Genomic DNA, 21,992 nt, shown 5'->3' with positions numbered 1-21,992 from the left:
TCGGGTTCAGATCAGGGAGGCCGTTCCTCCCAATCACGCCCCTCCAGGTATCACTGTTGCTGCCCACGTGGGCGTTAAAGTCCCCCAGTAGAACGACAGAGTCCCCAGTGGGAGCGCTTTCCAGCACGCCCCCCAGGGACTCCAAAAAGGCCGGGTACTCTACACTGCCGCTAGGCGCATAAGCACAAACGACAGTGAGAGACCGTTCCCTGACCCGAAGGCATAGGGAGACGACCCTCTCATTCACCGGGGTAGACTCCAACACATGGCGGCTGAACTGGGGGGCTATTAATAAGCCCACACCTGCCCGCCGCCTCTCACCTTGGGCAACGCCAGAATAGTGGAGAGTCCACCCTTGATCGAGAAGAGTGGTTCCAGAACCCAAGCTGTGAGTGGAAGTGAGCCCGACTATATCTAGACGGTATCTTTCAACTTCCCGCACCAGCTCAGGCTCCTTCCCCGCCACTGAGGTGACATTCCAAGTCCCAAAAACCAGAGTTGGCGCCCGAGGTTTGGGTCGGCCGGGCACTCGGCCCCGACCACCGCCCAAATCACAATGCACCGGCCCCTTACGGTTTCTCCGGCAGGTGGTGAGCCCACCGAAGAAACCTAGAAACAATACTTGTAAATATTACAAAAAAAATATAGGTGTTTCCTGCCATGCGTAAAATATGCTTTATTTTATTTTTCTATTATATTTTAAGTGATATTGTCATGACTCCAGAGGGGCCGAGGTGGCGCAGCCGGTTTGGCTGGGGTCTGCTCTGTGTTGTGGCTTTGGAGTTTGAGTCATGCTTGGGGTGCCTTGTGACAGACTGGCATCCTGTCCTGGGTGTGTCCCCTCCTCCTCCAGCCTTGTGCCCTGTGTTGCCAGGTTAGGGTCTGGTTCCCCGTGACCCCGTGACAGGTCTAACGGTTGTAACCATTGTCATGACTCCATGTACACACTACTTTCTGAAGTCAGCACTCTAGAATCTCCAAGGATCGTCAGTCTTCAGAGAATGCTACCTATGCCTGAGAGCTGGAATCCTGTAATGTCCAAGTTCCAGTAATTGTGCTTCCTGTAGTCAATGTTCTGATCATCATTATTACATTATTCTCACTGTGTATTCACAAAAAAGCATCATTCACTGTTGTGAACAAACTGCACTTTGGTCCTTCACTCAGTACTTCCCCTACTCCATTGTTTAAACGTATATAACATTTTGTATCTGTAATCTGATGCCCTCAGAATGGGTGATTTCTTGGAATAAATTAATTCTGTTAAGATGTAACAGCAGAATTAATTTCTTGCATGCAAAATGAGTGCAGCACCTGCATAGCAGTGAAGACCAGTGTGGTTTAGTTTGCTCACATTTGATTCATGCATTGTGGAAACAGCACTGGTAGTGAAGCATGGGTGTTTTTCTCAAGGGGAAAACCCATTCGCTCAAGCATTTGCGTAGCTCTTCCACATTATGGTTAGGTACCCGTGGTCAGAAACATGACATCATACAGGCTGAACTTGACCATTGGTGGCCTTCCACTTTGTGTCACTAGGTGTTTTTTCCAAAGGTCTTCAGAAATTCAATTTCACTGTGGTATGAAACCTCTATAGATCTGTTTCCTTTCATTCATTCATTCATTCATTCATTCATTCATTCATTCATTCATTTTAACTAACCACTTGTCCTGATCAGGGTCACAGTTGTCCAGAGCGTACTGCAGAATCACTGGGCACGAGGTTGAAGTGGGGTACACCCTGGACTGGACATGAGTCCATTGCAGGACAGCAATACACACATGATCCAGGAAATATAGAATCACAAATTCACTTGAACTGCATTTCCTTGGAATATGTGAGGAAACAGAACACCTGTAAAAATCCCACAAAATCACAGGGAGAACATGCAAACTCTACACAGACTGAGCTGGATTCAAAGAACCCAAGGGCTGTGAGACAACAACATTACCAGCTGCTCCACCATGCCACTCTTGGTAAGTGTGTAACTAGCTAAATACAGGTGGTCCCCAATTTATGATGGATTACGTTCCCCGAAACCCATCATAAGTTGAAAATATCATAAGTTGAAAATGCATTTAATACACCTAATACACACCTCTGCTTCACAGAATGGGAGATGCGGATCGCTGCCGCTGCCCAGCATTGCAACAGAGTATTGCTCCGCGCATCACTTGCCTGGGAAAAATCAAAACTAATTTGAAGTACAGTTTCAAGCAAATGGGGGTGTGGTGGTGCAGCGGTTTTGGCTGGGGCCTGCTCTCCGGTGGGTCTGGGGTTCAAGTCCCACAGGGGATGCCTTGTGATGGCCTGGTGTCCTGTCTGGGGTGTATCCCCTCCCCCTCCAGCCTTACATCCTGTGATGCTGGGTTAGGCTCTGACTTGTTGCAACCCCATATGGGACAAGTGGTTTCAGACAATGTGTGTGTGTGCTTCTACTGAATGTCTATTGCCAGTGCATCATTGTAAAGTTGGAAAAAAAAATCACAAGTCAAACCATCATATATCAGGAACCCCTGCTATTACACATCAAGACTTGTTGTATTCAGACAGACTAGTTACCTGTTAGGGTGGTGCAGTGGGTTGGACCAGGTCCTGCTCTCCGGTGGGTCTGGGGTTCGAGTCCCGCTTGGGGTGCCTTGAGGCGGACTGGCGTCCTGTCCTGGGTGTGTCCCCTCCCCCTCTGGCCTTACGCCCTGTGTTGCCGGGTAGGCTCCGGCTCCCCGCGACCCCGTATGGGACAAGCGGTTCAGAAAATGTGTATGTGTGTGTGTAGTTACCTGTTAAAGAGGGTTGACCAATTTTAGGGAGCAATTATTTTATCACACCTATCATAGCATGTTTAGTTACTTTTCCCACCATAGAAATGGCATAGAAATTATAGCAGTGACATTTTTCCTCTCTCAGGGTCTATTCACATACTTCTCGAACTGACAAAAAGATGTGATGAAGGTTAATACCAAAAACCTGCAAAAACAGAAAACTGGAAAAGGGGCAAACATGTTTTTATATTACCGTATGTTCTTATTGCTTTTTATTGACTATTTTGAGTGTTTATTAACATTTACTGTTGTCAAAAAAATGTATGATGTGCCACTAATTTACCTTATCGATACATACAAGAGTTACTGTCTAATGAAATATTTGAAAAAATGAGAACCATGACAAACATAAAGATCATTACTGTTTTATTACAGAATATGTTTATATTAATATTGAAATAATGATTATTCACTATCTGAAAAATCTTTAAAGTTTCATTATTTACAGAACAGTTTTTACACAATAGCTTAAAACACACACCAAAACAAGTGTCATAGTGTACAGGACAACAGCTCATTAAATGAAATACATTCAGGAAGCAGTAATTAAACATTTGATTAATAAATTAAGTAGGAGACAGGGGTGTGCCACAGTGTTTATGGGTAAGTAATTAATGAGAAAGAGGTGTCTCTCATTCAAACTGAGAAGGAACAAATGTCAAGATATTAGATTATTTTGTCCATTCCATATGCTGTGGACTCTGTCAGTTCCCTGGAGAGAGATGTTTTATTGTGGTCTTTGCCGGGTTGGGTTTTGATGTTGTTGGATTCGACTTTCTTTCCAGATGACTGATGGCTCTCTGTGCCCAAGAGTCAGAAGGGTCAGCGCAGATAGTTTTTCCTCGAATGGTGACGAACCTGTTTGGAAAAAAATTTTCCATGTTATTGCAAATTTCTCCATCATGCTGGTTATTCATTTAATATTTTGAGTGGCAACTTTAGCCCTACAGGTAGAGCTTTGTTCATTTTTACACAGACGTTGCTCATACTTCACTTTAATAACTATGCATAATTTAGATGCCTAATAAAATAAATTTTATAATTAAAGTTCTTGTACAGACGACCTCAGAACTAGATGTTTTGAAGGTTAAAAATTGCAATTAAAAAAGCAATACTTACTGCACTGCCTTTACTGAACACACAGAATGCTGTTCATGATACTTCAGAAGTAGGTTCAGTTGTACTTTGGTATTTGTAGTTTTCAGACAACAGGAAGCAACTGGTGAACTGGCTGGTGCACCAGAAAAAAGAAAAATTACATATTAATAAAGGAGTCAATATTGTGAACAAAAGAATTACAGTTTAGACTATACATGTGTTTTATATTTAAGACAAAAACAAATATTTCTAGTAATACACAACCACCGTACGCTTATCATCACCTGTAGAGCTTTCTAAGAATGAGTTTACGCAGTTTCTGAGGATTTACACTTGAAAGCATTTATTTTGGTTGTGCCAATACATAAACTGCTCTTTCAGCGATGAATGCATAAATGTTGGAGGCTCACTCACCTTGGCCAGATGCAACACACAGCAACACAATGGACAGGCTCAGGAGCACCAAGCTGAGGGTCTTCATTTTGTCAGCAACCTCCTGGTGTCTGATCTGACTTTCACAATGACAGCCCTACTTTTAAATGTTCCTCTTGCTCCCAGCACAAGGGGAAATTAAGTTGCAGAGTTTCCAAGCCGCAACCCAGACAGACCACCATACCCCCTCCCCTTGTTCTTCTACCAGTCATCGTTGATGACACTTTCACTTTCTTTGGTTTGTGAAGAAAAGATGTGAAGATCTAGAAAGATCTTGAGGTTGTAAAAATAGTATCAGCATGAAAAGAGCACGTAGAGCACATGCAGCATCATCTGCATACTGCACTGAGTAGGAGTTCAGAGAGATAATTATTTATAATGTATATATTCATCAATTTTGAGCATTATACCTGTGAGCCTCAAGAAATAGAGTGGCTCACTTCTCTTACAACAGGCTTTTTGTAAAATCTGAATCAAATGTGCTAAAACTAACTCTAGCTGTAGCATCATGTTCTTACATTTAATTTTTGTAATCAGAAATTGTAACAGAAGAATGTGTGAGTTACTATAGTCCTGCTATAAGAAGATGAAGGACATAGTAAAAAATGTACAGTACATCAATGTATTTCTGATGAAAGATAATTCAGTTTATGTTCCCCCTCCTCAGAGTGCCTGATTTGTCTGAGCGTAGGTTTCAACCCAGTTCGGCCAGTGTGGACTTTGCATGTTTTTCCAATTTATGCACTGGTTTCCTCAAGCGCTCCACTTTTTACTTACTGATAAAATTCATTTATAGAAATGTATCATCCATCCATTTTCCAAAACTGCTTATACATTTCAGGGTCAACATGAAAATAGCTCTATTCACAGTCTTTATGGTAGAATAGACCCCTGACAGGACACAAGGCCATTGCAAGGCAATCACACACACTTTCACACACAGAGACACACACTAGGTAATTTAAATACACAGATTCCCATAAGTATCTTTGAACTGTATGAGCAAACTTGAACACCTGGAGGAAATCCATGCAAACTCCACAAACAGACAGTTGGGCGGTACGATGGCACAGGGAGTAGCGCTGCTCTCTCGCAGTGCCTGGGTGGTACAAGAGGACATGGGTTTGAGGACTGCTCAGCATGTGTGGAGTTTACATGTTATCCCCGTCTCTGTGTAGGTTTGCTTGGGTTCTCTGGTTTCACCAAAAGACATGCTGTTCAAGTAGATTGGTGAGTCTAGTCACTCATAGTGTGTGAGTGACAGAGAGAGTGTGTTCCATGGATGTTTGGATGAGTGACCCATTGTAAGTAGTGTATTTCATAGTGTAAGTCACCTTGTTGTAACAGAGTAGAGTCTGCACATAAGATGTAGGACCCAATTACAGCGTCATTTGTTGAACACTGGAGGGCCGAAGCAGGTCTTGTACAACTGTCGATGGGGTATCGGCAAATGTCATAGCAAGAAGGATCCTGAGACATGATCAGAAGAACGAAGCAAATGGTCGTGACTGTGGGACACGAGGAGTCGGGGTAGGGAAGCGAAGAGGAGAGAGGCAAGGAACAGGACACGTATGGTCGCAAGGAAGATTTGAGAGCGCAGGGAAGATGGTTTTCTCTTACGAGATTCCACAACCCAGGAGTGGTGGTGAGGTACCCATTATACCCCGTTATGCTGATTACTAACACGTGTTCGCATCTGGGGTACGACACTTGGTTGAATCAGATGTAGGCTGATAACACTACACAGTGTTGACTGGAAGTCGCTTTGGAGAAAAGCGTCTTCTAAGTGAAGCAACATAAACAGAGAGCTGGATTTCAGCCAGGCTGTGAATCTCAAGCTTGGGAGCTCTGAGATACCAGGGTTACCTGCTGCACTGCTGTGCCTCCCATATCTACTAATCCATAAAAATATAAAAGAACTGTTGAAAATATTATTTCATTCACCTGGAGAATCAAGAATTCTTAAAATTCAACATGTGTGCAACTTGGGTTTTTAAAGTGGCATAATACTGGTGTCCTTCCAAGAATGACTAATGGGAAAATAAGAAAGCAGTGTAATCACTGCACAGGTACTGAACATTCCAGAATAAGACCCCATGACACACTCCTCTCTTAGTAAGAACAGAGGAGAGAGGCTGTGGTCAGAAAGAGGAAACACGAGGGCTGCTCATCAATGGAATATACGCTTTCTTTCCTAGAAGCGCAGACCCCCAAGCTCTAGCCAGAAATTGCTCCTCCCCTTCCTTTCATGAGCCCCCTGCACAGCGCATAGCTTCAATTTGAGAAAAAGCTCATTTTAAAAGCACTTGTGATTGTCTTATTTTTATTTTCTTGCTTGGAAGCAAAGTACTATCATTCAACTTTGCCTGAGGCCTGACTGTCTAACATTACACAGATGCTCTGTGTAATGTTAGACAGTCAGGCCTCAGGCAAAGTTGAACAAATAAGCTGTTTGCCATCCATGGTACAAAAGTTGAAATTTATAACAATGTGTATATACTGGCGGTGTCAGAGAAATGGTACGGGGAGTACAGTTTGTAGCTCTTTGGAGAGAAGGTGAGCAATCCTGCTGCCATGATGTACTGCACCTGACTGAAAGGCAGTGTTACCATTAGGATAAAGTCATTCACATTTGCCTACAGACAGCCTGCAGGAAAGAGGACAGAGAGCAAACATGATCAGCAAACACCATAATCAAAGAGGTGCCTGGTTGTCGGTCAGAACGGGTTTGAATCCTAGCACAGGTAGAGCATAAGGCAGCTTTTATAGTAAATAAAGGAGTAAAACAGAACTGCACATAGATGGAGAATCCATGTGTGTGGATGAGGTGCAGTATTTCATTCTTCTGGAAGGAATTAAAATAAGCAGCATGTTTCAGTATTGCTGTCCCCACTTCATACAGACATGCTGGTGGTGAATGTTGGTGGTGGGGGTCTCAGAGTGTGATGTGGAAAGTTTGACAGCATTTTTAACCGTTTTTTTCTTCTCAGGCTTAGGTTGTTTGACAGATATAGCAAAATTCTGCAGGTTTTGTCTCAGACAATAGTTGCCAGCATCTTCTTTAAGTGCTGTTGTGTGCTGGGGGAAAACATCTCTGCTGGCAACACCCACAGATTCAACAACCTGGAGAAGAAAGCAGGTTCTGCCAGTCGTCCAACCGCCCTCTTACTGGAGGCAACGACAAAGGCGTTTTCTGCTTTTGTTCAAGTATGACAGCATCTTGTGAATGCTGATTTGTTTTTTTGATATTTAATTTGTTCTTTATTCCGTTATTATTTTTGTCAGTATAACTGCACTCTTGTTATGTATCATGTCTGTTGTTATGTGTCAAACTGCTATGTGTAAATTTCTCTGCAGGGATCAATAAAGCATTATCCTATCCTATACTATCCTGTCCCATCCCGTCACGTTCCGTCGAATCCCATCCAATCCCATCCCATCCCATCCTATCCTATCCTATCCTATCCTATGCTATCCTATCCTATCGACATTCTAAGTTATTTCAAGAGGAAAAGGAATATGTTTTTTTTTCCTAGACCCATATCAGATACACAATATGTTATTCAATATGTAATTAAATGTCAGACACGTCCCTTCTCTATAACTTAGCATTTACAGATGTCACATTTAGACATTTACAAAGGAAATGGAGTATCAGTGTCAGAGTCATTATCTTTATCATTTACCTTTAATCAAATGGAAAATCACACCTCTGAAATAACAAAATCTAAAACAAAATCAAAAAACAAAATTCCCCTGCATTGATTCACGGCAGATATGATTTTTCTGAGTTTTTTCAGCATTTCCAACTTCATTTCTCCTGCCTTTTAAATGTTAGCGAAAAGGAGCAATGTATGACTAGCATATATTACGGTGCTGCTCGAAAGTGTGTGAACCCTCATGTCCCTTAGCTTTACCAGAAAATCATTATTAAATGAGGAGCAATGTTTCTTATCTGACATAATAGTTGTGAAATTACCAGTTCCATGTCTTGGTTTAGAGGAAATCATGTGTGTAGTAGAAAAACAGAAGTGGAGCAGGTCCAAAAATAAGTGAACTCCAGGTTGTACTGGCTAAACAAAGTAGGTACATAGAATCAGGTGTGTAAATCGTAATCATTTATTCATTTTGTCAGCCTATTTTAAGATTTAACAACTTTATTTTAATATTTTTTACATGAGTGATGACCATCCTTGTAGGGTTCACATACATTCAAGCAGCACTTACATCTTGTCTGTATGTTTAAATCATAAACGTGTTAGCTCAGTGTGAGCAGAGCGTCACTTAGTGTTACCTTTAGGTATGGCAGCTCCTCCCTCAGCATGAGCAAACATTTTTCGGGCGTACTGTCATTTCAAGCTGCCCTTCCTGTGTGTACATGTGAAACTGCCCTGCCAGCTTAACTCTGGGGAAATCCGTTCATAAAAAGGGTGACAAGGAACTTGGGTGCTACAGCATCATGTCTCACCTCCTGCTGTACTGCTCTTGAACAAAATACTTACCTTTAATAGATACGGTAAAACTTACCCAGTGTAAGTGGCTTTGAAGGAAAGTATTACATAAATAAATAAATGGAAATGTTGTCATGATCTCAGAAGCCGGTGCCTTTTATTTTGATGTAGAGAATTTAAGGGTTAATATGTTACACATGGGGGTGCGGGGGTGTGGTGACGCAGTGGGTTGGACCGGGTCCTGCTCTCTAGTGGGTCTGGGGTTCGAGTCCCGCTTGGGGTGCCTTGCGACGGACTGGCGTCCCGTCCTGGGTGTGTCCCCTCCCCCTCCGGCCTTACGCCCTGAGTTGCTGGGTAGGCTCCGGTTCCCCGTGACCCCATATAGGACAAGCGGTTCAGAAAGTGTATGTGTGTGTGTGTGTGTGTGTGTGTGTGTGTGTGTGTGTGTGTGTGTGTGTGTGTGTGTGTGTGTGTGTTACACATCCATCACGTTCTGCTGGTGTGACAGGTTAGCTTATCTGGCTTTCAGTCTCTGGTGAGATACACTGAAAGTTGGAGTGTATTTGTCTGTGTCCAAAAGAACATTACCTTTTATTTCAGTTTCTTTAATCTTGAAGAAAGAAAGAAAAAATAAAGATAGATAGATAGATAGATAGATAGATAGATAGATAGATAGATAGATAGATAGATAGACTGCACCAATCCATCTAACAGTTCTTACTTACGCACAGAAGCGGCATTCATAAACCACTTCCATGAAGGAAATCATGCATGTGGTCAATACGTCAGCGTCGTCAGCAAAAAGTGAAAAGGGGAAGTGGGAAGAGAGTGTAACAAATAAGTTTTTAATAATTGACTTTTAACCGCATGATTTCCACGTCCTGTATCAGCTGACATTGACTGATATTTAATAAAACACATCTGAGCTGACCAAATATTGCTGATCTAATACAATGCCTCAACAGAGACCTGAGGAAGCAATATTTGGGACTTCTGAAAAACAGATGGATTGTATGGAGCGAAGAATATTTATTTGGTGGACTCTTATCTCTAAACTAAATTGCAATGCAAAGCTATTTACAAAGATTTACCCTCTTAGACAAGTGGGTAATTCTTACTGTTTCAGTTTGAGGTTAGAACCTTGGACAAAGGTGCTACAGCAGGAGATTGGATTCAGTCCTGGGTCCCGTAAGTATAAGGCGGCAGCTCCTGCCTTTAAAACACCTCTAACGGCTCTTGTTGGGGTAACATGCATTGGAGTTTGCAGATTTTGGTAGGAAGTTAAACTCAGTTAACTGTAATTATACTAAACCTATATGCCTAAACCCGGCGCAGCTATATAGACTCTACCCACCCCCGTCACACCCACGGGCTCACGCATGATGCCCACACCTGCCAGCGATCAGAGAGGATGGGTATAAAGGAACTGTGCTGGCACCCCCGCTCGCAGAACCTCATCCAGAGCAAGCGCCTCTCCAGTATGTCTACGTACAAGCGATCTTCTTCATCCCTCTCCCTCGTTCCTGCCTCCTTGATACTGACCCTCTCTATTCCTCTTCAAGCACGACCTCGTCTCGTCCTTCACAATCACGTCCGTGAATCGCCTGACCTAGGCCTGTCCCCGACAACGGTTGTTGCCTTCCACCTTTGGTTGTGTATCAAATAAACACACCCGCATTTGGGTTCATCTTCAACAAGACCTCCCCTTTGCCTCTTTCCAGATGACAACCCTTCTTCCAGTTCTTTTTTTTTTTTCCACAGGTGTCTCAATAAGCAAGAACATTACATCACATTGCAGACATTACAACACACACACATTCTCAGAACCGCCTGTCCCATACGGGGTCGCAGGGGAACCGGAGCCTACCTGGTAACACAGGGCATAGGGACAGAGGGGGAGGGGACACACCCAGGACAGGATGCCAGTCCATCACAAGGCACCCCAAGCAGGACTCGAACCCCAGACCCACTAGAGAGCAGGACTGCGGTCCAACCCACTGCGCCACCGCACCCCCGACATTACAAGAAAAATGCAAAATACACAAAACATTTGCTCAAATAGGCAGTCATAGTCTAATGCTTCTAATTACTGAATTGTCCCTTGTCCTCAGCATTGAGGAATTTTCTATTTGCTAGAAAAACTGAACACACACACACACACACACACACACACACACACACACACACTTTCAGAACCGCTTGTCCCATACGGGGTCACGGGGAACCGGAGCCTACCCGGGAACACAGGGGCGTAAGGCCAGAGGAGGAGGGAACACACCCAGGACGGGACGCCAGTCCGTCGCAAGGCACCCCAAGCGGGACTTGAACCCCAGACCCACCGGACAACAGGACTGTGGTCCAACCCACTGCGCCACCGCACCCCTGACATTACAAGAAAAATGCAAAATACACAAAACATTTGCTCAAATAGGCAGTCATAGTCTAATGCTTCTAATTACTAAATTGTCCCTTGTCCTCAGCATTGAGGAATTTTCTATTTGCTAGAAAAACTGAACAATTAACTCTATATGTTTCAGATCCATGAATGTTTGTCACTGCTCTGAGTGCTCTCTTCTAGATCCTGACCATGCGAAGCATTCCAGACAACTTCCTGTATTATACGTATTTCAGAAAAGTATGAACTCTTTCTTCTCCTACCAGGGCTTGTCTGAAAGGAGACAGGGATTTAAACTGATGACCATCAGAGAGAAATCTAGAAAATATTGAAGTATGCATTTATTACAGCAGGGGGGCGCAGTAGCGCAGCAGGCTTGGCCGGGTCCTGCTCTCTGGTGGGTCTGGGTTCAAGTCCCGCTTGAGTTGTCTTGTGACGGACTGGTGTCCCGTCCTGGGTGTGTCCCATCCCCCTCCAGCCTTACGCCCTGTGTTGCTGGGTTAGACTCTGGTTCGCTGCGATCTTGCTTGGGACAAGCGGTTTCAGCAGATGTCTGTCTGTCTGTCTCTATTACAGCATTGCAATTAAACCAGATCAAGCACCACACATGCCAGGTTCCTCATTGTGACTTATTTTTGAAATTGCTTGGGGATGTCCTCACTACCACTTCTCATTTCTTAAGTTTCCAGCACCACTTTCTTGACTTAACAAAAGGCCCTTCATTAACAGAAGTATTTTTAGACAACTCAGTCTGATATAAAGTGTGTGGTTTTCCAATTTCTTGTGATAAAATAAATATACCTCTGATACTACCTTGTCCATACAGCTTCAGAGTTGCCATTCAAATAGTGACCACCTGACTAGGCAGCAGTGGAGAATGGTCATGGAGTACATGTCTTCCTATCCCACATCCTCTCAAGCTGGTCAAAAGGGCATCAGCTGATTGTTTCACTGCATGATTCCCTCAGAAAAACACACAGCTCACAGTTATGTGAAAAGCAAGAACATTCCATTTCAGTTTTGTTATATTTCAGGGAACAAATAATCATCTGGACCTCAACACACACACACACACACACTCACACACACATCTTCGGAACCGCTTGTCCCATACGGGGTCGCGGGGAACCGTAGCCTAACCCAGCAACTCAGGGCGTAAGGCTGGAGGGGGAGGGGACACACCCAGGACGGGACGCCAGTCCGTTGCAGGGCACCCCAAGCAGGAGTTGAACCCCAGACCCACTGGAAAGTAGGACCTGGTCCAACTCACTGCGCCCCCCTTGGACCTCAACGAATTCTGTAATTAGACAAATCTGGCCACAAATTTCATTGTGTCTTTATTTGTTAAGGAAAAATTAAGCCAAAATGCAGGAACTGTGGGGGAAATTAAGTACACCCTTTTACACAAGGTTCATCCCCTTTCTATGACCCACCAAGCTTATCCACACCACCCCTCTGCTTTCAGTAGGGAGTTATTTCAGCATTTCATGGAAATTTGGGTTCCTTCCTCTTTCAACATCCTTTGTGTCGCAACTGTAAAGGGTTTGGGATCCGGCAGGAGGAAATAATCTGCTGTGACAGCAGACCAGCACATGATTGAAAAACCACCTGATCCATCACCTAAATTATTATGTGATGTCTGGAAAATGTCAACCAATGTTTAAAATATATAGCTATTACATTTGTTTTGCATAAAATGTATAGGCCTACATACATTTCAATCATTTCAATTAAATTAATCTTAATGAAGCTGTTGATTGAATTTATTTCACAGTTCAAGATAGAGAATTAAAAATGTTCAGCATAATTTTTCATTTGCATTACACACGATTTGTAAAATCATTACCTATAATGCTGAACAGATGAGAAGCTCTTAGAGTGTTCTTTGTTTTATGATCCTTTTACTGATCATTTGTAATACTTTTGAGACACGTTTGCAAACAGAATACATTATTGAACTTTGATTCATACTCCTCTGAAGTACGAGAAACACATATAGTATACTTCTAAGTATTACTCAGAAAATGTGGTTTGAATGATAACAGGTCCTCAAATCACAAAGTGAACTGAATGTGGTTCATTTCATCAGTTCCTCACTGAAGAACAGTTTAAGTTGAGTTAAAGTTGTAACTAATAAACAGTGTTCATGACATCATATCACGAACCAGGTAGAAATCCATTGATGTGGAACCGTTCGCAATTCAGTTTTCACAGCCGTGAGATCATTTATAAGATCACGGTGACAACACTTAGAGAAGCCCATGGTGCCAAAGCAGCAAAAACAGCTGTAATGAGATGTAATGAGTGAAATGACATATTTGGTAACAGAGGCAGCAAGGTGGCACAGTTAGGAGCCCTCGTTCTTTACAGCTCTTGGGATTTGGGTTTGGGGTTAGGGTTAGGGTTCAAATGTGCCTCAGTCTAAGCAGAGTTCTTGTAAAGTTTGGGTAGCTTTCCTGAAAGGGCTTCAGCATCCTCATGCAACCTAAAGATGCATTTTAGGTGTATTGCCAAACCTAAATTGCCCTTAATATGTGAATGAGTGTGCGAGCGGTCTCCACAGCCTGTGTCCTGTGTTATCCCCTGGGCTTCCTGCAATAGGCTCTGGAACACTTTATCCATGTACAGGATTAGTGATCATGGCAATGAGTTGAAAGTACTATCTTTGCAAAAATTTCGTTAAGGACACACCATTCTGACATTAATGAAACTGTGCTGTGTGCATTAGAGACAACTTCTTCTTTTTTTGGGAAATTGAAATGATCTAACATCCTGATGTTTCACTGCTCAGTTTTAAAAAGAAAACGCTGAATTGAGAAAAACTGTGATCATGAATGACTTCTTGTTCCGTTTTACACAGTATATAAAGACCTCTGGACTGTTTAATGATTTGATATTCCCTTCTGCAATCTCTCAACAACACTAACTGATCTGCGAAGATGACTCTCACTGGAAGACTGACAAGCTGCTTGCTGATGCTGGCCATCATATCCATAGCAGTCTTTGTAACAGGTACGTTTTTATAATGGTAATTTTTATTTTTCTGCTTTTTCAAATCTAAATATTTGTGAATATCTGTCAGTTATGCTGGCTCCTCATGTTATGAGTGAAGTTTCTAGTTTATTTAATTTTAATTGTATTTTCTTCACCTGGGATGGACTGATGTCCCATTCTTTGTGACACTGCCTAGTGATGTGCCCTGTGCTTCCAGAATAGGGTCTGGACCACTGCAACCCTGCTGTATTGTCTTCATCAATATATGTTCTAAAATGTGCTTGCTGTGGAGCAAACTTGACTGTGTTTGCACAAGAAGATGGTAGATGTCAATAAAATACACCAAAATAAAACAGAGTAATTCTATTCATAGTGTCTACAACTCATGTCTGGTGTTCCAGTCAGCACTGAACAGGAGTAATGACAAATAATGTGTTTTATTTTGAGTCATTTTAGACATTTCATGTTAAAACATTGGTTTTAATTATATTGTAGCTCCAAGTGAATTTCTTCTTGCTATTACTTATCAGTGTTAAGGTGCAAGTCAACGATATTGCTATCAAAATGTCTAACGAAGAATTTAAGGCTAAACCTGCAACTTCTTCAGAATCTAGAGAAATCTGAGAAATATTGTGTTTTTTACACAGAAACATTTTTTTTTTCCTTTTAGGTGCTGAAAAAGTTCACAGCTGTTGCACTCAGGTGTCTACAAAGAGAATAACTGTGCCCATACTTGGATATAAGATCCAAAAGTGGAACCCGCCATGCGTCAAAGCAGTGATGTAAGTCACCTTGCATGTAAAAAATATTGGTCGCCATCAATGGTGTTTCTGAAGGTACCTGTTAAGCACAGCAGGACTGTGTTTTCTATATCACTGTCAGGCAGATAATCCAGAGTTGTGTAGACGTCAGGCAGCTTAAAGATGTTTCAAGTTTTATTAAATTTAAGCTTTTCCACATCTTCTTGATCAGGAAAATAGCACTGTTCAGAAGGTGTAAAAAGAGAAGATGGGCAGGAAAACACCTCAATGATTTTGTTCTGTTTTAACAGTTTTGAGACAGAAGATGGACCCAAGTGCAGTCACTGGAAGGAGGACTGGGTGTTTGAGAAAGTTATGCAGTTGGAGTAAGTGGCAGACAATTCTGCGGACAAACATGGTTTAAGAAATTTGACAAAAAGGGTTTTGAATTAATGACAAACTGCTTTTCCTCTTCCCAGGAAAGCCAGAAGAAGCCAAGCCACCACATCCTCTCCCACTGGAAGAGCAATGACACCAAAACCCTCTGTGCCTCTTTAAGCAGTTTTTGAGCCAGAAAGCAATGCTTGTGCCTGTCTAAGGCCTGAGATTTCTATAATTTAGCTGTCAGTGACTTTGAGATTTTATTTATCTAGATTTATTTAAATGTAAAACTTTTCTAAATATTATCAAAATGTCTTTATTTATTAGGTAGGTACTGCTGGTAGTAAAATGGTTATGACTGCCTCCTGTGGATATAAAAGTAGCAAGTTTTAATCCCACCTACTGCTGTACTGCCCTTGAGCTGGACTCTTACTCTAAATTGCTCCAGTAGAAACTACCTAGTTGTGTAAATGGGTAAATTATTGTAAGTTATTTTGGAGAAAAGCATCGGCTATTTGAAAAATTTATTTAAATTATTGCTGGTCTGTAATATACATTGATCATCTTCCAGTATATTTATCTTACCTCAATTAGCAAAAGAAAGACTTCTGATCATATTGCTGGAATGGATACACTGCCATGAGTTAAATAAAAAGAACAAATACTGAACGTTGCATTGGCAATTTTTTTTAACTTTGAACCATGTGTAAAACCTGAAATTCTGTGTGAACAGGCCAGTGTCATCAGTGGATAAGAGACAAAAGTGGTAACACACACACTTTCAGAACCACTTGTCCCATACAGGGTTGTGGGGAACCAGAGCCAACCCAGTAACACAGGGCATAAGGCCAGCGAGGAGGGGACACATCCAGGACAGGACACCAGTCTGTCACAAGGCACCCCAAGCAGGACTTAAACCCCAGACCTACCAGAGAACAGGACTGTGGTCCAACCCACTGCACCACCGCATCCCCCCCCCACACACACACACACACACACACACACACTTTCTGAACCGCTCATCCCATACAGGGTCGCAGGGAACCAGAGCCTACCCGGCAACACAGGGCACAAGGCCAGAGGGGGAGGGGACACACCCAGGACAGGACGCCAGTCCGTCACAAGGCACCCCAAGCAGGACTCAAACCCCAGACCCACCAGAGAGCAGGACTGTGGTCCAACCCACTGCGCCACTGCGCCACCGCACCCTCCACTCAAAAGTGGTAACAGTATTTTAAATCAGACTGTGGTCACAACAAGAAATGCTTTGCACATTCACTGTGTAGTAGCACACAAAAATATTGCTTTGACACCAGCTAAAACATTTATACAATTTCCATGAATGTACACAGAGATAGAAATAACACAAAATACAGAGAAAGAAAATGATGATGAGCACATGGTTTTAAGGAACACCAAGACTTGTAAAACATGATGCAAGCTTAAAATTTAGGCTCTTCAGCTCCAGTATAGAGTTTTTGTGGGGAATATTCGGTCTCAGAAGCAAGACAGGGAAGGTAGTGTTGTGCATCAACAGCATAGGATGGACGGACGAACGAACAGAAACACACACACACACAAACACACACACCCAGACACAGGCTGAAACCACTTGTCCCAGGTGGGTTGCGGCGAGCAGGATCCTAACCCGGCAACCCAGGGCACAAGGCTGGAGGGGGAGGGGACACACCCAGGACGGAAAGCCAGTCCATCACAAGGCACCCCAAGCAGGACTCAAAACCCAGAATCACCAGAGAGCAGGACCTGGCCAGCAGCATAGGTGTGGAAATTAATACTTTTTAGACAATATTATTTAACAATAGCATAAATAATGAGAAAAGTGGCAAACCCAGCACCAAACCATATGAGAGCACAGGAGATAGTGAGGACAGCGAGAAGTTGTAGTGACCATATATGTGCTGGAGTCTCTGCTGTGTACTGGTACTTCTCCAGTCTATGCATGAGGATGATCATTGCCATGAAAGGCTGGTGGCTCTTTGCAGCATAGTTTTGGTACTGTGCAGTTTACGAAAACCAGGCTGAAGTGTTTCGTAGGATTGTTGGCAACAGTTCTCGCAAACCCTGGGTGCAGTATCCCAGTGAGCACCAGAGGGCCCCAGCTGAGATGAAAACTACATATTTCCCAAGCTGACATGAAACTACATATAAGCCTTAAAACATACAAACCAGTGTCTATGGTTCTGTTAGCATTTGTTTTGTTCACAAATTCCAGTAAACCAATTCAAACTGTAAAATATGTAAACTGTTACAGGCACATCTGTTTTAGAAACACTGTTTCTTTTTTTGCTTTTTTATTATGTGCTGATTTTCTAAGTTTACGTGATGTTTTTTCAGAGAACTTTCTTTTCCAAACCCTGGAATGACCACAGTCATCTTCCTTCAGTAGATTTCTTCGGTTTCTCTACAGAACTGCACTGTTTTCTGTTCAGGTAATTCAAATTGTACGCAATAAGGGCTGCATTTATTGAATTTATATTTATTTATTTAACTGATGCTTTTCTCCAAAACAAATTACAATATTAAGGTACTTACAATGATTTACCCATTTATACAGGTGGAGAAGTGTATAATGAGTACTTTGCTCAAGGGTACTACAGCCCAGAAACCGAACCTGCAACCTTTGGGTCTAAGGGCAACAGCACTAACCACTTCACAACCAACTGTCCCCTTGAGTATCATGACTTCTCTGTGATGAGATGTAGTTTCAGTCATGTGTACCCCTGTCAAAGCAGACTTTCTGTTCCATGTACACACACTCTGATGCGCTCATGTCCACTGACCCCACATCTGTTAAAGAGCACCAGAGAGCTCCATTTCCTGAATGCCAGCAGGCACACCTGTCTGTAGTCTGGTCCTCAAGCACCTCTGGTCAAACTGGAATGCTGGGAACAGTCAGCACAAAGTCTGAAACCATTACTTGGAAAGTATTTATCTATGTACATTGACTTAACTACCAGTTTCAGTGTGTTTTCCACATTCATAATTAGTGTTTGTCACTTCTCTTGCGCACCTACAACATCGACAGCAAATGAAGCAGGCTTCGTCTTAACCACCAATTGCAGCATTCAATGAAATGCAGATGCAAATGTTCATTGCATTTTTTTCATTTCACTGCAAAAATTTGAAGTAGTTTGTAGAGACAAAGTAAGCGGCAGCAGAAGAGCATTATGTGAAAATGATAATGGAAAAAAGGGGAGATATAAGTTTTGACAAGTAATGTAAACTTTTCAAATGAGAGGTTTAACTCATTTTGTGACAACATTCTGTAAAAAGCACAAGGTACACATTGTAAAAGTTGGGGTTTGGAACCCCTCCCAACCAAACCTGTAATTTATGTAAATAACTGATAGCCAGAAATGGCTCTTACCCTTATTACTGATGCAGCTACTGTACTCCAAAGCAGCATAAGGAGATATCTGTGTGGTCCTCGTCTGCAACAGCCTTAAAAAACCTTAGCCATCTCATAGAACTGATATTTGTTGTGGCTTGAGTTCTTTAAAGCATCTACATTGTTCTTCTTGCTTTCATTTACTATCAGATGTACTGATTTTATTCATTAAATATTAAGTAAGTGAGGTGTGTCTGGATTCAATCGCTGATCGCATGAAGGACAACATGACAAAGATGGATACATTCTAGCAGATGTCCTACTGCATCTTTTCGTTACCGCTACAGACGGGCCACCAGAGACAGAAGAGCTGAGTGTTGCTTCTTTTCTCTGATACATTCCAGTGGCTTATCGGCTACTTGAATCTTGCTTCTCTTTTTTGACAAAAAGCTGTTTAAAAAAACAGTCATTATATTCTTCCTTGCTCTCAGTTTGGCATTAATTTTAAATAGCAAAATTGGATTTAAAATGTGTACCCTTTAAATAATGAGGAAAACTTTATAGGAAACATGTAAGGGTATTGATACACAGATAGGGGCACTCGGACTCGGTAGCATACAGAGTAGGGCTGTAGCCTTGTGCTCAAAGGATCCAGGATCAAATCCTAGTTTCTACTACACCACTCTTGAGGACGATTCTTACCCCCACTTACACACACACACAATGACTACAACGGCTTGTCCCAAGAGGGGTCGCGGCAACCTGGCACCTTACCCAACAACACAGGGTGCAAGGCTGAATGGGGGAGTGGACACACCCAGGACAGGACACCAGTCTGTCGCAAGGCACCTAAGCAGCACTCGAATCCCAGACCTGCCACACAGCAGGGTCCCCTTTACCCCCAGACAAAAAAGTAAAAAAAAAATCCAACTATAGAAATTGGTGAATCATTGTAAATTTTGATCTTTCATACCTTTGTGACGAGAAAAACTTTAAATACAGTTCATTTATGATGGATTAGATAATGAAAATGGTCATTATTCTTCCCACAAGTGTTAAATTGCCCTTCAAACCTGTAAATACACTAAATCACTTATTTTAAATATGTTTCCAAAAAAGGCATTCAACCTTTAACATTCAAAAGTATTGAGATTAATAATTATGCAGATTAAACGGAGTGGAAATTTTTACAGTTCCAGTTTCACGAGAGTTTGAACATAAGAAGGTAAAATCCAGGTCATCCAATCTTGTAATCTGTAGAGGTAATCTATATGGTTAACAAAACTGAAGTGCAAGCAAGATTGTGAAAGATAAGGTATGCATATGTGTGTTATTGTAAAAACATGTAGTGTATTCTCAATACGCAACGCACAACTATTAGGAGCAACTGTGACAGACACTTCATTTTACTACTAACAGCTGAAGTAGATTTGTCTGTGTGTACAAAATGTTTGTTATAACAGTTTTCACAAACAGCTAGCACAAAACTATAAATACAAAGAGAGAGAAAACACAGAATTGTCTGGCGAGTCTGTTTTACTGAACTGCTGATGAAACCATTGTGTTCTGAGCTAGGACTGTCTTCAAATTCAACTTATTTTGCGTACTGTTCCAATAATGTCTGATTTCCTTAACAATGAATAATTCAGAAACCATTCATTGTCAACAACCGCTTGTCCCGAGCGGGGTCGCGGCAAGCCGGAGCCTTGCCTGGCAACGCAGGGGCCAAGGGGACACACCCAGGACAGGACACCAGTCCATCACAGGGCACCCCAAGCAGGACTCAAACCAAAGACTCGCCACACTGCAGGCACTGACTGAACCTGCCACACCACCACACCACAGCACACCACCACACCCCCCATTTAGAAACCAGATATGTACAAAAAGTACCATAAGTAATATGTGTGAGCAAAGGGCACAAGGCATTAAAGGAAAGGAAACAAAACCTTTAATGCTGACACAGGAGAAAGAAGCCATTCTTTAGTCAAGTGGCTGTCCGCAAAAGAGTGAAGTGAGATGATAAGCTGAATTCCCCCTTTGTGGGCAGCGTCTGGTCTTCGGTAGATCAGGCAGCATTAATTCCAATGGACCGAAGGTCTCAGTACAGTGAAGTTCTCACCAGGAAGTCACAATGCAGAAAAACTACCCTATATATAGGGTGTATATTTATGTACTCTGTATATATTTTTAGTATATCTTATAGTGTATATAGTATTTATATATTTATAGTACATATATATATACATATATACTGTAGAAGAAAAAGAAGAAGAATTTCTATATATACTCTATATACATACATATATACATATATAGTATATGTATCTATATACAGTATGTATGTTAATATCAATATAATATTTTAGGAATTATAAGAAAACCAATATCTTATCATTCTGCCTTGTACATTTTAATTAATTCAGGTTTTAAAAAGTAGGTTGTAAGAAATCCATCATCTTGCATATATAATTTATCTTGGGGATGTTTGGTCCAAATCTCACCTGCTGTTGTGGTACCCTTAAGCAAGGTACTTACCCTAAACTGCTCCAGTAATAATTACCCAGCTGTATAAATGACTAAATAGCTGATAGTAGCTTAACAGTATAAGTCGCTTCGGAGAAAAGTGTCGGCTAAATATCAATAAAATGTATCCTCAATTTTACTAGGAGCCAGGGTAGGAACCTACAAACTAGTTTAATTTATACCAAACACTGGCAAAAGGGCTGACAAAACAAGACGAATCATGGTGTCTTCCAGCATGTCTGAAGATGCTCTGAATTTTGCCTGTACATCATGCTGTCCATCAACTTGTTGGTCCAGGGTGCTGGGATACAGAGTTTCATCCTACCTACACACCCATCAAGCCATCAAGCTCATCCAACTTCTAACTTTATTCAGTGCTCCAGATCACTCTGGTAAGAAGAACTCTAAATAAAAATATTGAATTGAATCTAGATCCCTGTCCCATCTCTAAAGGCAATTAAAATACTGTCATGTTTGTTTTTTGTCCCTCCCCCCATCTTTGTACATTATGTACCTGTTTTGTATGTTCATAAGTTCTGTTATTTTGTTCACTTACTATATCCATATACTTGTGTAATAAATGAAAAAATGCAAATTCAAAATTGTGAAGAGATTTTATAAATGAATCCACACCAAAGGTACCACTTCAGGTATTTTATTTTCATGGTTAAGGCAATTAGACTTAAAAATGCAGTTGAATAACAGATGCAAGTGAACATATCATGAAACACACAATGCAAAAAAATACACTGGAAACCTCAAAATGTCATTCCAAGTTTTACGTATGTATGAATAAAATATAT

The 21,992-nt window shown here is 41.8% G+C and overlaps 1 protein-coding gene across 1 annotated transcript; it reads right to left on the bottom strand.

The window, feature by feature from the left end:
* Positions 1-3,412: 3,412 nt before the first annotated feature.
* Positions 3,413-4,402, bottom strand: LOC108936701 (monocyte chemotactic protein 1B-like). The gene is made up of 3 exons (XM_018756217.2): positions 4,336-4,402; positions 3,943-4,054; positions 3,413-3,681 (listed from the first exon to the last, which is right to left on the bottom strand). The coding sequence occupies exons 1-3, from the start codon at positions 4,400-4,402 to the stop codon at positions 3,528-3,530; spliced, it is 333 nt and encodes a 110-aa protein (XP_018611733.1). The 3' UTR covers positions 3,413-3,527.
* Between the last annotated feature and the right edge of the window lie 17,590 nt (positions 4,403-21,992).

Source organism: Scleropages formosus, chromosome 3 (assembly GCF_900964775.1).
Source record: "Scleropages formosus chromosome 3, fSclFor1.1, whole genome shotgun sequence".
Lineage (NCBI taxonomy): Eukaryota > Metazoa > Chordata > Actinopteri > Osteoglossiformes > Osteoglossidae > Scleropages > Scleropages formosus.
Note: the sequence above shows the minus strand (reverse complement) of the source record. Positions and strands in the feature narration are given on the sequence as shown.